This window comes from Pyxicephalus adspersus, chromosome Z, assembly GCF_032062135.1.
Source record: "Pyxicephalus adspersus chromosome Z, UCB_Pads_2.0, whole genome shotgun sequence".
NCBI classification, from domain to species: domain Eukaryota; kingdom Metazoa; phylum Chordata; class Amphibia; order Anura; family Pyxicephalidae; genus Pyxicephalus; species Pyxicephalus adspersus.
This window is the reverse complement of record NC_092871.1, coordinates 45,783,530-45,798,578: the sequence shown is the minus strand read 5'-3', so window position 1 is coordinate 45,798,578 and position 15,049 is coordinate 45,783,530. Positions and strand designations below refer to the sequence as shown.

Sequence of the window (15,049 nt, the reverse complement as noted above, 5' to 3'; positions counted from 1 at the left end):
AGAAGCCCACAGCATCGCGGGATCGGGTGAGTATGATTTTTTTTAATTACCGGTATATTTAACGTGTATTCGGTGTATAAGACGCACCCACTTTTCCCCCCCAGTTTTGGGGAAGAAAAAGTGCGTCTTATAGTCCGAAAAATACGGTAATAATATTAATAATAATAATAATAATAATAATAATAAACAGAATCTATATAGCGCCAATATATTACGCATTGCTGTACATTAAATAGGGGTTGCAAATGACAAACAGATACAGACAGTGACACAGGAGGAGAGGACCATGCCCCAAAGAGCTTACAATCTAGGAGCCATCTTCAGTCCTCTAACAACGACCCCCAACGCAACCACCACACACCACTTTTACCACACCTCACTGCAGCTGGAATACCAATTCAGTCAATGGAAGTGGCAGCAGGAAGCTATAAATCGAAGCAAGCACATGCACAAAATGGTACCCAACTGCTCCAAAATCCTTGAACGTTTGGGAGCACGACGGAGCATGCAGTAAATCACTGTGGCTTACTACATGTCTGAAAATAGCCTAGGCAGTTCACAAATCTATTATATCATCATGTTGTCACTCCAAGCAACAGTCACCTATATCAAGACATAAAAACCCAATAGGCACATTCAGTTCATTGTTAGTACCTGACCTATGTTAAACCTAATATAAAGGTAAAAAAAAAAAATACATATATATATATATATATATATATATATTCACAATTTGTACCTGATTTAATAAAGCTCTCCTAGGCTGGAGAAAATAGACCATCATGAGTGAACCTGGGTGATCCAGCAAACCTGGTATCGATCTAAACCAGAACTTAAAACATTTGCCAGGTAACAGCATATGAGTTTTAGAAAATGCATTCCAGATTCCCTGTATCAATCAGGTACTTCCATGATAGTCTACCTTCATTAGTCTTTGAGAGTTTTAATATATCAGGCTCATTGTATTTTAAAATTATCTTTGTAAACCACAATTGCTGTCCAACTGTCCATAAGCAGTCCAAGGCCTGACACCAATACAAGCCCAGAACCACCCTTTCCCTCCACATCACCATGCCTATGACATTTTTCTACATGTGCCTAACTGGTAAAGGCATAGGGACCATCTAATCAGTGTTTGGCACTTGTCTGGTTATGTTTTTTATGGTCAGCTTAGACCTAATTAGTGCCCCATATATAAAGATCCATAACTTCGGAACAGATACTTAGTAAGTATCGGTACTCTATTCACATAACACTGTCAGTTTAGCATATAGGATTTGTGTTCCTGCATGGTGGCTATGAAGAATTTGTGTCAATAATACAGCGAATGAAGAGGGTGTCCTCTTTCACATAGCTGTTTTTTAAGGTCTGTAATTTTGACAGGAGGCAGAACAAGGGGCAGCCACTAGCAATGTTCATGTCATTGACTGGTCGTTGGAAGGAGGCAGAGGAGAAGTCTGGACGGAACGCATCAAACACATGTTCTCGGTTACTCTGGTCAAGCAGCATAAATGTCACCTAGAAAAAGGAGGAGAGGTTGTCAGTTCTACATACGGCAAAGTACTACAAAGTGTTCTACATAAGGCAAAGTATTTCACCTACATTGTGGAGGGATTTTATCATATGGTAACAGAAGATCCACAAATCACCTGCACACCAATTATTCACTCTCAGGCCTATATAGACTAAAGAGCTGGAGTGACTAAAGAATAATACTTTTGCTTGTTGACATGTAAGCTTCTTTACTGCTGGAATGTTCACATGTAAGGTCAACCCTTTTCTTCTATATATAAAGGAATTTATGTAAATGCAACATAACCCTATTTTTACAATGTACCTGTCAATGATGCATGCAAACATTGTTTGCTGGCATATTGTAAACAGGAACTGCTGCAGCACCTCCTAGGACAATGAGCAAGACCTGGTTGTCAAAATTGTACCTTAGTCCTAGATGATTTATGTAGTTTAGATTTAGGACTTCTTCCTTCAGCTTAAAAAAAAAGTATAATAAAAGAGCGCTGTCCATAAAAGGAGACTGAAAAAAAAAGACATAATAGTAACACACAGATGTCATCACAGCTGCAATGATAATGAAACATCTGATGTTTATGGAACTTTGAAAGCCCCCATATTAGACTAAAGGAGGTACTAAAAGCCAATATGTACTTCTCCTCTACAGAATTACCAGAACAAAAAGTCATCTGTGGGTTGTAAAACAACTATAGATATGTCAATGAAATGACAGAAGGTTTAGATTTGTCCCATTTGGCTAATACGTGTATACATTTAAATGTTAACAGTTCGAGTTCCCCTTAAAAATAAACTCCAGGGAGACACAAATAAACAGAACTGTGTTTAAATTCATAAATTATAAATACATTTTTATACAAGCAGAGAAAGTACCTAAATTTGATTTTCTAATAACATTGTGTAAATCCCTAAAACTATAGAACCCAGATAGGGAGAAGAAGAAGAAGCAGCTTCAGCATTTATGTACTACTAGCAGGAGGGGAAAAGTGTGTCAGGGTACTGCTTCTTCTTTCACTGTCCATTTTCAGAATGGGGGAGTAGCCAGACCTGTAAGTGTTACTTCACTGCAGCAGAAAAAAATTTAGGGAAATGGGGCTGTGCTGTGTGACAGATAAGCAAGAAAGGGCAGAAACACAAAACCTCTGAGAAGTAAAACAGCAACTATATATGTATTTAGGCAGATGTATAAATTCCCTTATTTATATATTTTTTACACATTTGTCTAAATAACAAATTCCACTAGTACTAGCCTTCTATTTTTTTTTATATGTATTTTTCCTGTGTAGTTATCAGTTTTTATGGCGTTCAGCTTAAAATGACTTTCTAAAGCAACTCTGTGTCATGCTGATGCCAGTGATTTAATGTAAACACTGTTCAGTTGTTACAGTAATTATCTTCATGTGGAACAAAGGTGAGGCATGGTTCTTTGTTCCTGGATTACACAATCTTTATTAATAATGACCACAGGGGTAGAAATGTTACCTTCTGTTTAAAGGGCCAGGGCAGCAGAGCATCATATTCTCCTTTCATGATGGCAAAGAACAGGGAGACATGTGATCCCTTGCCAGCTCCATCCCCGTTTAAATAAATGCGAAGGCACACTTTATAGCCATATCTGGCAGTGTAGAAGGCTGTAAAGAAGAATGACTTAGTTTATTATTCAGGAAATGGTTCCTGTACGAGTAATATAAACCTACAGCGTGCAAAGCAAAGCATAGTAAATGTAGAGCACTGGCACCAATTTCACTGGATATATAGACTAGTGATCAACTTTTTAATATAAAGGCCATTGATAAGGTCCCTGAAATTACTAAAGGGTAGCAAAAAATATTCAGTTAAGGTAATACTATAGAAAACTGTCAGGGACTTTGAACATGCAACAGGTGATGGTTTAAAGCCTAGAGATATGCTACAGGAAACAGTCATAGTCTATGTACACATGTCAAGTTTCTGTCTCTGGAAACAAACTGAATGTTTCCAATGACAAGGGAACAAGTGCAGTGCACACAGTGCAGTTCAGTTCTATTATAAAGGGAGGGAAAGAGATGACTGGGAGGAACCCTGCTGCGTCATCCTCCATGGGAAATTACAGTGGTTGATCCTGGTCAGTTGATAAGCAGTCCACGTGATTGCTAAGCGCAACCAGGGCCACTGTACACACACTAGATCATGATCGTTAATCATGAATGACAATTATCTAGCTTGCCTACATAGCTCTGGACTGAAGTCACAGAGACTAAGATCACTGTTATTACAGCCCCTGCGCAAATCAATGATTACACATTTGTCCTCCCTTCAACCCCTCTAAACTGGTCTAAACTGGCCCTAGAAAGATCTAATAAAAAAGATTAACAGATTAAAAAAGGAAAACAAAAATACCTAAAAGAGAACAGCACTGAAGAAAAAAATATAGTGTAAAAAAGTACTAAAAAAAGGTCAAGTACTGGAATTCAGAGTACAGAATATATTTCCTTTACTTGTCTGGACACTTAGATAAGAAAAACCCAGACTACTGTGTGCAGGGGTTCTAATAGGGGCATCCAAAGTGATGCATGTGACACCTGGGCTATAGGTTTGGCATCAAGGATTTAAACATTTCAAACTGAACCACTTGCTTTTTAGAAGAGGAACCAGACTCAGCCAGGACTGTTGTGCAGTAGGATGAATCTGTTGAACCTCTATGGCTGTGATGCAGATTGTCTAACTAGAGGCACAAAAAGCATCCCACAGCACACACTTCCTACTTCTGGCTGACAAAGCATGCTAAGACTTGTAGTTCCATTGTGTTTAGTATTTAGAGCAACACAACATATCTGTAACAATAATTTCTGCCCTGACCTCAACAATTAAAACATGAACATTCAAAATCAGTTTCCCTTGGCGAATGACAGTGCAATTGTGGGATTTGAAGTCATTCTGTAGAACACTTAACAACTTCAATTATCAGCGCAGACTTTGGCATTACTCCCAATCCACCATCCTAAACCAAATACTGCTGAGCACTTGTAATTAAGTGGTTGTATTTAATTGTTAAATAGGAAACGTATACTTAACATGACTTTGTTACTTTCGCTTTGCTCCATAAATTTAGAGTGTTTTTCCGGTTCATTGGTAAGCTTCTTGTTAATTGTTTTCACTGAAATCTTTGTGTGTTTAAGTTGACCGCATGAACATGACATAAATATATTTACTCAATATAAAAAAGCATGTTTTTGTATTGTATTTGGTTATATGAAATATCCTATATTTAGATAAATAATTAAAAATAACATATGACTGGGTCCCATGTATGACAATGGGGGTGGGGAATTAAAGTGTCCTATTCTGCAGACACTGAGTTTGAAGTCCATTGTACATCACCATGGAATATGTTACCGCTTTATAAGTATGTAACAATGCTGTGTGATGGTGGTAGAACTTTAGAGTGTACGTTCTGCAAAGACCGACGTGAATGCAACATTGCAGAATATGTAATATCTATATAACAATAACATGTGACAGGTGGAACAAAACTACATATGTATATTAATATTAGTGGGTGACTGTAATATGACATTAGAGAATAGGATTTTCTGGTCCAAGGGCTTATTGTTTTCTGTATAGCACTTAGGAAATAGGGCTCTGCAAGTTATTACAATGAAAAATTATAAAATTAATCAGTCCAATCGGAATTCACGTGTCTGATATAAGTAAACTGGTTATTATGGGTTTTTGCCCATTTTCCCATTGTTTACTTCTGGGCAGAGGTGTAGTAGGGTGGTATACCTGGAGAATAAAGGCTGATAGCTCTTCCTGTCACAGCATCATGACATTTCTGTGTAAAGTTGCTGATCTTCCATAGAAACACCCCGTCATATGAGGTTTGCTCGAGAGTTGACAGACGCATGTGTAATTCATTTAGTGCCATCTCCTTCGCTGCCAATGTACAGCGCAAGTCAGTGATCTGCAGAAAAATTAGAACAGTTTGGTTAACTTGGTGATTATGGCTATTTTTTGCTTTATGTAACAACTTTTACCCTAATCCTTGGTATACACCGTGCATTTTCTCTCTTACTGTTTACTAACATTTTTTTTTCATAATATAACCATATATTTTGAATATTGCTTTTGACTACAAGTATTTTATCTGTATTATGATTTGTAATTTTACCATTACCATACGATTAGTGATTTTAACACTATGTCTAATTGAAATTTTGCTAGAAACACAAAAGTGGTTTAGATTTTAAAAGATTTTAAAAGATGGTTAACTAATTCAAGAAAATTAAATCTATAAATAATTAATGGGGGAAACAATGACCGATTTGGTGTGCAAATAATAGTTCTTTAAGAACCAGTGCAGAGCTGCAAGTGACCTGTTAATGAGAGCTGCACAGGAACAGCTGCAGTTCTGAACAAAGCTTTACTTCAACTGGACCAGAACTTGAAATGTAACAAGTTTCTGTGTTATAGAGAACATTTAATAGTGTTACTTTTCCAAAGTATTACCCTGGAAATGTACCTTTGGTCTTTATTTCTTTTTGACAAATAGCAGTGTACTTCCTGGCAGGTGAATGTGCTTAGGCACTCCTGTGAATCCAGAGGCAGAGCTGTATATCTCCAGTGTAAGTTGTTGTATGACTAGTGCCAGGAGATTTAATGTAAGATTTGCTGATGTCTCTACTGTGCTTCTCACTGTTCCCCGTGATAATGACTATGACGTGAGGAAGCTATGTACTACTTAAACAGAGATGGCCCTTGCTGTACAGAGACACAGTGCAGAACAGTATAGTCAATAGTCAGTAATGGGAAATAATCAGATGCAGAGAAACCGATAATAACTTGCCTTTTGCCTCTTCCTTTTTGTTTTTGGCACAGCTTTCTAGAATTCAGTCCAACTTGGGGCCATTTATATGTCACCTACCTCACTAACTGAACGAGAGATAGGTGATTTCTTTTTTTTTTTTTTTGGAATAAATTGGTGCATAAAAATAGGTATTTTCAGAAGATTTCAAATTGGTGCAAAAAGGTAGATTTTTTCATGTTTTTTTGTGAACGTGAGTGTGTATATGCATGTGTGTTTTTTTCTTAAGACATGGAATATTCATACACCACACATTGACATTTCTTGTCCCTGGAAGCATCAGTGTTACCTTCTTATGTCATTTGTATTTTCAGTAGCATGCTGTAGTCCATGGACAGATCACTCAAGTTCTTTATATTTATGGGTGCCAGAGATTTTGCTCAAGTCTAATCAGAAACCTCCAGTATACAAAAAGACCTTTAATGGGTGACACACTTTCTGTTGTAGGTTACTATATGCTAAATCCATAGGAAGCACGCAGGCTATTTAAACTTTTAAGTGGACAGCTAATTGTTTTTCTTATACAGCAGTTACTGATGATGTGCATATTAAACTTGACTTCCTAACAACCATGAGGCCACCCCTTCCTAATTTTGAATTTTCTAATATTCTTAAGGATAGTAATGGCAGCTTACTTTATGCTCACAGGCTTTAACTCTTTTTTGCTCCTCATTTTTCTCTGTCAGCGCTGCTGACAGTTTAGCAGTGGTGTCGTCCATCTCACGGTTAAGGACAGCAATAATGTTTTCAAACACTTGTGTCCTGGCCTCCAGCATGGCCAACCTGTTATGTAAATCTGCTCCTGTAGGACCGCTTTTATTTAGACAGCCACATTCCGCAGCAATGTTATCATTTACTGCTTTAATTTCCCCGTTCTGTAGGTTGGAAAGTACTTTCTCGACAGCACGAGCAGTGGAGTCTTGTATGGGGTAATGGAATCCATTCTTAGCTGGCTTTGCTGGTGACAGGCTCTCCTTAATCTGCAGTAAAACAGGGGCTACCAGGGACAAGTGTGCCACCACAGATGACTTCTCATGTTCCTTCATCTTCTCTTTGCTGCCCTATAAGGAAAAAGAGGAACACATTACTTCCATTTATTTCAAGAAATAAATACAAAGCAGAAGCTTTGGTAAAAGAGCATCTGCACCTGTAGCAGTTTACTGATTAGAATTGTGTCCAACAACCCTTCTGAAATAATGTTACATGAAAACTAAACTAATTTAGAGACAGGGAATTTGTATATGATGTACTTAAATGCAGGAAAGTAGATTCTGTTTCTATCATGAATATGTATGCTTGGTGCTGGCATTATATCAACACTCACTGTCTGATAAGGGCTAACACCAGCAAACACTTTTTTTTAGAAACATCTATTGAGTTATATTTATTACATCTATCCATATAGCCATTGGAAAATTTTCTATTTATTTCTTCTGACACCTACTGACTAAACAGGAAATAAGAGGAAGCTCTGTCTAGACAGCATTAACTGCTTACAGAAGCTCTTACATTTCTCCAAACTGAGAAAAAATGTTCTTGCTGTCTGTGTTCCCATTGGAGAAATTTCCTTTCACATCCCATTGTGTGTGACACTCATTACCAGCACAGAAAATATGAGAGTCACCCTAATGGGGACACAGGCAGGATCTAATCCTATTAAAGCAAAGGTTTTTGTTAGAGTTTGACTTTAAATCTTTATCATTATGTTTGGCCTTCAAATACACTGACTGTGCTCATCATGATCCCCTTTCCTTATGATTTTTAGGTGAGATATGTCTTCTTCCCAATAGCACGTACCTTGTATGTGCAGCCAAGCAGGGAAAATCGACATTTTTCCTTTGAGTTAGCATTGGTAGAATTCTGGTTCTGTAATGATTACAAGATAGTGACATTATTATTTTTTCATGAAAGCATAAAATATATTCTTAACAAAAGTAAAATATTGCATTTAAGTCCTTCTAAAACTATTTGTGTTTTGCTTGATGCCGGGATTTTCATTAATCCACCAGATGGTTATCATTCTTGCAGCACCTGGCAAGAAAAACTTTGAATTTGAGTTTCTATCTCTACCCCCTAAAAGCATTGAGTTGTAGGGGTTAATGGATAAATTTTCTGTTAGTAAATGAATGACTAAATACAAAAATTCTGGTATTCCCCAATGTCACCCTTAGTTTTGCTTTCAATTTGGTGATCTGGCCAAAGGCACTGCACATCTATTGGGATGATGTAATCGGTTTCCTTACATTCCTGGGAATGAGCAGTAGATTATATTAGGGTTGACCCTCATTTGGTGGAAGATACCTTAATTGTAATAATATCCAGGAAGTAATCTACAATGATCATACCTATAGATATTTTCAATGAATATAATTGGCATGAAGAGGATTTTTTTGTCCTTTAAAAAACAGAGAAATCATTTTAATTTCTTTAGGGGAATTTTTTTGTTTTGTTTTTTTTTTTCCAAAATGCAGAATTGTCCTACCTTCCCTTTTAGCACCATTTCATTTTTCTTCTGCATTTGATCTTCCAGGGAAAATTTTTCACATTTGTGTTTCTGAAAAGAAGGATGTTTCCTGATAGTAAATGCACAATATGAAACTATTTGTAAAGTACACCCCCACGCCCAAAACAGTCCAGGAATGACGTCTGTTTTTTTCCTTTTATTGAACTGAAAGTCTTGCCAAAATTTGTTATTGTATTCCTTATGAGTGAGTGTTTTTATCTCTCAATTGGAAACTTCTAACCTTAGAAACTGTAGGAAGTAGTTATTTCCTAGCTCATATATTTTTTTCTGAAAGCTTCTAAAATCCCCCTTTAAAAAGATATCACTTTCACTTTGGACAGACAGACTCACATATCTTCTTACAATAGGAAATATTCAAAATGAGACTAAAAAGTTTAAAGTAAAATAATGCGTCACAGTATCTTTCTGTTGTTGGAGAGCTGTCCATTCTTACATTATATATATGATAACTATATATGAACTAATATTTTATTATAGCTATTGGTCCAATAGATAATTATTAAACTTACCAAAATCTTTATAATTGTATAAATATATACATTTACCATAACTGTATGATTATTTATTATAAATACATCTGTATATACTGTATAATTAGGACAAATATAATATGAATAGGGTCTAATTATCATTGTTGTTGAACAATGGTTTACATTACCTACTCAAAAGTCACATTTTTCTAACAAAAAATTTAGTGAGAATCTATTACTGTTGGGTGAAAGTTGTCTAAATCTTAAATTATACACTCATAATAGACCACATAGTGTGAATTGTTTAAAATGATTTATGCACTCTAAATGCATTTTATACAAATATGCATTATACAATAGAATTATGATAAATAAAAAGTAATATACTGTATTTAGTGACAAATATAGTTAAATACCGTGAATTTATTTTAGGTTTATGTTGTATTTTAGTACTTTATATTTATTATGCTTACCAGGAAATCAGTAGTGGGAACTCTCTCAGAGCATTTGGGGCAGACTGTTGTGTTATTGGTGCATTCAGCCTCCAAGTGGTCGGCGAGGTGTCTCCGCTGCACTGTCTGTCCACAGCCAGTGTGGCACAGAATTTGGGCAAAATCACAGAGGCTTTGGTGATCCTGTAGGGTGTAGAAATCTGGTATAACTTATATGTCATGTCTTTTCAAAAATATCGGGAAAGCCTCCCTGGGCACACTCAACACACAAATGCTTACAATGGCCTAATTCCATGAACAAATTAGCTTATCCATTCCAGTTTGATTAGATAAACATACTGTTCAAAACTCTGATCTTATCTACTAAGCCACCAATAGGTAAAAGTTCTGTCACCTAACATTTTATTCGATTTAAAAAAAAGGTGGGGTCATTTGGGAACCTTCCTTTTGCTTTTAAAAAATTATGGTTTGTAAACTATAACAAGACTATCATTTATGATTTGCAAATACAATCAAAACCTTCAACTAAATCTAGAACAGACAGTAACAGTATTAGGTTGTATTGTATTTTCTACTTTGGCTTTGATAATATCTGTGCACAGTTCAGTCATATTATACAGAATTGTTTATATTGAAATGCCTTTTCTACCCAGCCAAGACCACACCTTGTCACACAGATGGTCACATGATTCAAATGTTGGAATTTCTCTACAGAAACTGGTTGGGTGACATTGACTTTCCAATTGACAGGATGGTGAACCCTCCGTGTCACCAGCTCAGTTGGCAGAGACGTGCACAGGGCGCAGAGTCTAAGCAGTCTAAGAAGCACGTCTGCGGAACACTCTAGTCCTCCGAGGTAAGAGAGCAGCTGACTGGGAGTCACATGATCAGGAAGTGAGCAGAGGAGGTGATCCCTGAGCAGAGTTGGTACAGGCAGCAGGGGAGTGCAAAGTGGGTGATACTAAAGGGGTCCTGAAAGGGATCTGTGACATCAAATATTGATAACTCGCTCTGGACATAAATGAACACTTCTTGAACCAACAATGAATTTTGGAAAGGGAATTTCAGACACAGATCTTTCCAAAACATAAATAATCCTCCCTTTTTGTAGACAAGTTAATACACCATAAAGAACAGATATTAAAAATTATACCCAGCATACTGAATGAAAGAAGTGGTGAGTGGTTTGCAGGGTCTAAATATACAGAACATACATATAGAATCCATACATACAGAATAGGAACTGAAAATTATACCCAGACTACAGTGCATAAAAAAATGTTAATTTGCAGAGTCTTTACAGGACAAGAGAACTGCAACTGTTCAAGGTCCATACATACAGAATAGGAAAAATGCTGAGAATTGACCCCTGCTTACAGGGCAAGAGAAGTGATGGTGTGTAGCATCCACATATAAGGAATAGGAACACATACTGTGTGTTACATCCAGCGTACAGAACATGAGAAGTGATCCTGTGTACTGTCCATACATACAGAGTAAGAAAAGATGCTGAGAATTACCCCCAGTTTACAGAGCAAGAGAAGTGATAGTGTGCACTGTGCATGCATGAAGAATAAGTACAAATACTGAGAACTACCGTATAATCAGGAGATGACGCAACAATTTTATGTGTCAAAATATAAAAATATATTACATGACCAGAAATGAGATTCATACAAAAAGTACCTCATAGTCTCGCAGTGCTCCACTCCAGTCGCAAGTTGCTGTCAGACAATGAACTCTGAGCTCTGAAATTTCTTTATTGATAGCTGCATCGATGAAAGCCTGAAATAGAATCAAACAATTATTATATAAAGGGATTTTTTCTTCTACATTCAAAACCTCAGCAAAAAAGTCCCAAAGTCTTAAATTCATAATGAAAGTGTCACATTGTTCTTTTTTAATTAAAGGGTAAGTCCACACAAATGATATTTCAGTTTGGGGAGGAGCTTACAGAATTGAGTCAACTAATGCAGAAATGTCCAGGGGAGAGAGAAAGAGAACCACTGTTACTCACTCTGTCCTCCGAGAGGTAGCTGTCCTCAGTCAGTGTGTCCGGGTCCTCTTGTTTACATCTGGGGCAAATGGGACTTTTTTGGTTTCTGTCCAGATAATCATACAAATGGCATTTTATTGTGTGACTCAGATTACGTCCCTACAGATAAAAAGAAATTCTACCATTGCCAGTTTCAGATTCTACAATATAATGTGAACTAAGTGAAGATAAAAAATGTATATATATATATATAAGGGTTGTAGACTGAATTAAACATATGTATTGTTATCTTTACCCTTCACTACCTTTTGAGACTACCTACAGACCTCCGATTTCTGTTGCTAGTAACAATTTTTTTCTGTTTCCAAAGACACTAGAATAATGGAGCCCAGTACACACAATGCAGCGCTCTCTTCTATAGAAAGTACAATGGTACCCCCAGTTGGTTGTTCATTTATCTTCCAGAACAGATTGATGAACCATACTGGGGGACCACTGTACACATGCTAGAACAACACGATCATTCATCTTGGGTGACAATCATCTACAGTGTGTACATAGGCAATGTATTGCAAGTGGAGAGTCTAAGTACAGACACAGTATTAAAAAAGCTGTTTCTGTAAAAAAATGCTGCTGCCAACTTGTAATTTATTAAAGCAAAATATTGGGCATTTGGTCACATGGTAGAACTGGTCATCAGAGATCACTGAAACAAATGTCCAGGTTTCTGGTCACATGACCAAGAGAAAAGGAACAGTGGAGCAGAATTTTTTCCCAAAAAAATAATTATACTTTAGCTATTGCTCTTCCTTTAGCCATCTCAGCAAGAAAGATAACACAAAATTTTAATAAAGGGCCAGTCCATCCAAAGGTGATGTTTTAGTTATAGTTGAGAACAATGGGATGTAGACAGACCACATTGATGACTGACCTGATAATCCAGGCCAGGCATGGTGCGCAGTATCGGTGTCCGCACAGTGTTTGCTGGGCCTTTTTCAGGACGTTGTTGCAGTTGCAGCACAGGTACTTGTTCCCAGGTTCATGGTCACAGATGCTGGTGGGGTAGCCGGACACAAACTCATTCTCGTCTGGTGAAGAAGATGGACCACTCTTCAGTTTTGCCATGACATATGAAGTCTGCAGGCTGGTGTGTCTTTCTCTGTCCTTCTTGTGTGTGAACAGTTCAGATGTCACACAGAAATTAATACATGCAACCTCCCTCCCCATCATTATGTTTTGGGGAAACCTGCTAGAAATTTCCCTGATTACTTCACTCACTGACGGAGTGTGATTTCCCCAGACGCCTCGTAGAGTACACTTCACAATCTAACAGGAAGTAAGCATACAGAAAGGGACAGGTTAAAGTTTCATATTCTTAAACAAGTTGTGCTGGAGGGAAGGAATCAGTAATGGTCCGTGGATTATAGCTGGTGCACTATGTATGTTTGCCTAGGGGAAACCCAGCCATGTTTTGTCTTTTACTTTCCTAACACCTTCCTTGCTATGTACTGTATATATATATATATATATATATATATATATATACATGATTCTACTTCCGACACAAAGTTTATAGCAGCTGGGAGCCATCCAGTATAAAACTGATCAGCATCAGGCTTTACAGCTGTCCACCAGATCTACAGCGTCAAAGAAAGAGGTGCCCCCTACATGGTACCAAGACTCACCTGCAGGGTCTGGCGGTATCTATCCATAATGGTTAGCTGGAAATGATCAGTGATAACATCATGGATTGTCCCTTTGTTCTATGAACCTGGTTCAACTCTTTGAAAGCATGGCTACTGGGCTGGGAGGAATTGGGCAGAATTCGTTTGATCTGATAGGCTAATGACAGTGGATACATCAGGGATCTAACAGAATAAAAGAGAACCTGTCAGTGCCCTATACACTGTCATAAATGGGCTTATTAGTTCTATTGTGGTAGCTACAAAGTTTAGAGGAGAAAAAAAGTTTTAGAAATTAAATAAATGAAATCAAGAGAACTCCCAGTGCATGTGTAAGTAAATGATGAACATAAACAAAATATTGGATTGCCACACATGCTGGAAAAAGAAGAATATTTCTAGCAGTTATTTAGGGTTAACTTTAAACTGATAAATTTAGGAGGTTTTTAAAGTGTCACTGGAAATTTTTGTGCATCATATTTTCTTACCTTTCATGGGCAGACACATCTTTAAAGCTTCCAGTGTCTGTTTACCAAACACAGTCTCATCTTTTTCCTATTGATGCAATAAAAATGGGAACTGTATTGTGCTTGTGTGCATACATTTTATTATTTTTTCACGAAAAATACCAGTTTGTAAAGCACTTATTATGCAAAACAATGCAACATAAATATTTGAAACTGGTATAATCTCAGCTGTTATACAATAAATAACGTGTGAGGGGCTTTAAATATTTTTTAGACATCAAATGTATGTTTTTGGCAAAAACAAAAGAAAATGCCACTTTAGAGAAACAATGAAAGTGTAATAAAGTCCATTTTTTATTTGAGATGGGGTGTGGAAGTACTAAAGGTCATGTCTGTTTTTTTATTGCTGTTGATGCTGGAGAGATTCACCATTGGTTTCAGGACCACATATCTAGAACAACAGACTATATATTTTTGCACATCTGATACGTGTATTAATTTTAGGACAGATACCAATACCAAAGCCACTATTATCTTACCCTTTCTTTCCTGTCTAGTACTTGCTGTAAAACAACACCGTGAGCAGACTACTGAGCAGATTTAAGTACAAATAGTAGGTAATGCAGAAAAAACAGCTTATGTACTTTAAACAGGGAACTAAAAATGTAAAATGTTACTTACTGTAACTATTAAACATTCTGCAAATTTGTACCTTATGGACTTACAATACCAAGTAAGACACAAGAGATAAGGAATGTGTCAGTGTGATGACATCATAGCTGTGCTTGTGGTTTTCCTGTGTATGTGCTGCTTGGTGCGCAGGAGGTGCTATGGGGCCTTTAAATGTCATATTTACATTTACTGCCTCCATCACATCCTACATTTTTTTTGCTATTTCTTCCTGATCAGAATTTTTACTTCATGACTCTGCTCAGGAAAGTATCTTTTTAATATATTTATATAAAGCTATGGCATATTCCACAGTGCAATATAGAGAACGTAATAACCTAAGTTTCTGCACAGATGTGCAGCAATTACTTCAGCCCACACACTAATATACATTTATATAGCTCAGATATATTCAA

At 36.9% G+C, this 15,049-nt stretch overlaps 1 protein-coding gene across 2 annotated transcripts; it reads right to left on the bottom strand.

Annotated features, from left to right (window-relative positions):
- Positions 1 to 973: 973 nt before the first annotated feature.
- TRAF1 (TNF receptor associated factor 1) lies at positions 974 to 13,085 on the bottom strand. 2 transcript variants are annotated; one of them, XM_072430093.1, is made up of 10 exons: positions 12,747 to 13,082; positions 11,837 to 11,921; positions 11,506 to 11,604; positions 9,841 to 10,002; positions 8,856 to 8,927; positions 8,171 to 8,239; positions 7,009 to 7,434; positions 5,296 to 5,473; positions 3,013 to 3,161; positions 974 to 1,518 (listed from the first exon to the last, which is right to left on the bottom strand). In XM_072430093.1, exons 1-10 carry the CDS (start codon positions 13,043 to 13,045, stop codon positions 1,297 to 1,299), a joined length of 1,761 nt encoding a protein of 586 aa, XP_072286194.1. In that variant the 5' UTR covers positions 13,046 to 13,082; the 3' UTR covers positions 974 to 1,296. The 2 variants fall into 2 exon arrangements, with proteins under 2 accessions (XP_072286194.1, XP_072286195.1); XM_072430094.1 differs by lacking the exon at positions 3,013 to 3,161 and having other exon boundaries at positions 1,356 to 1,518; positions 12,747 to 13,085.
- Positions 13,086 to 15,049: the final 1,964 nt, after the last annotated feature.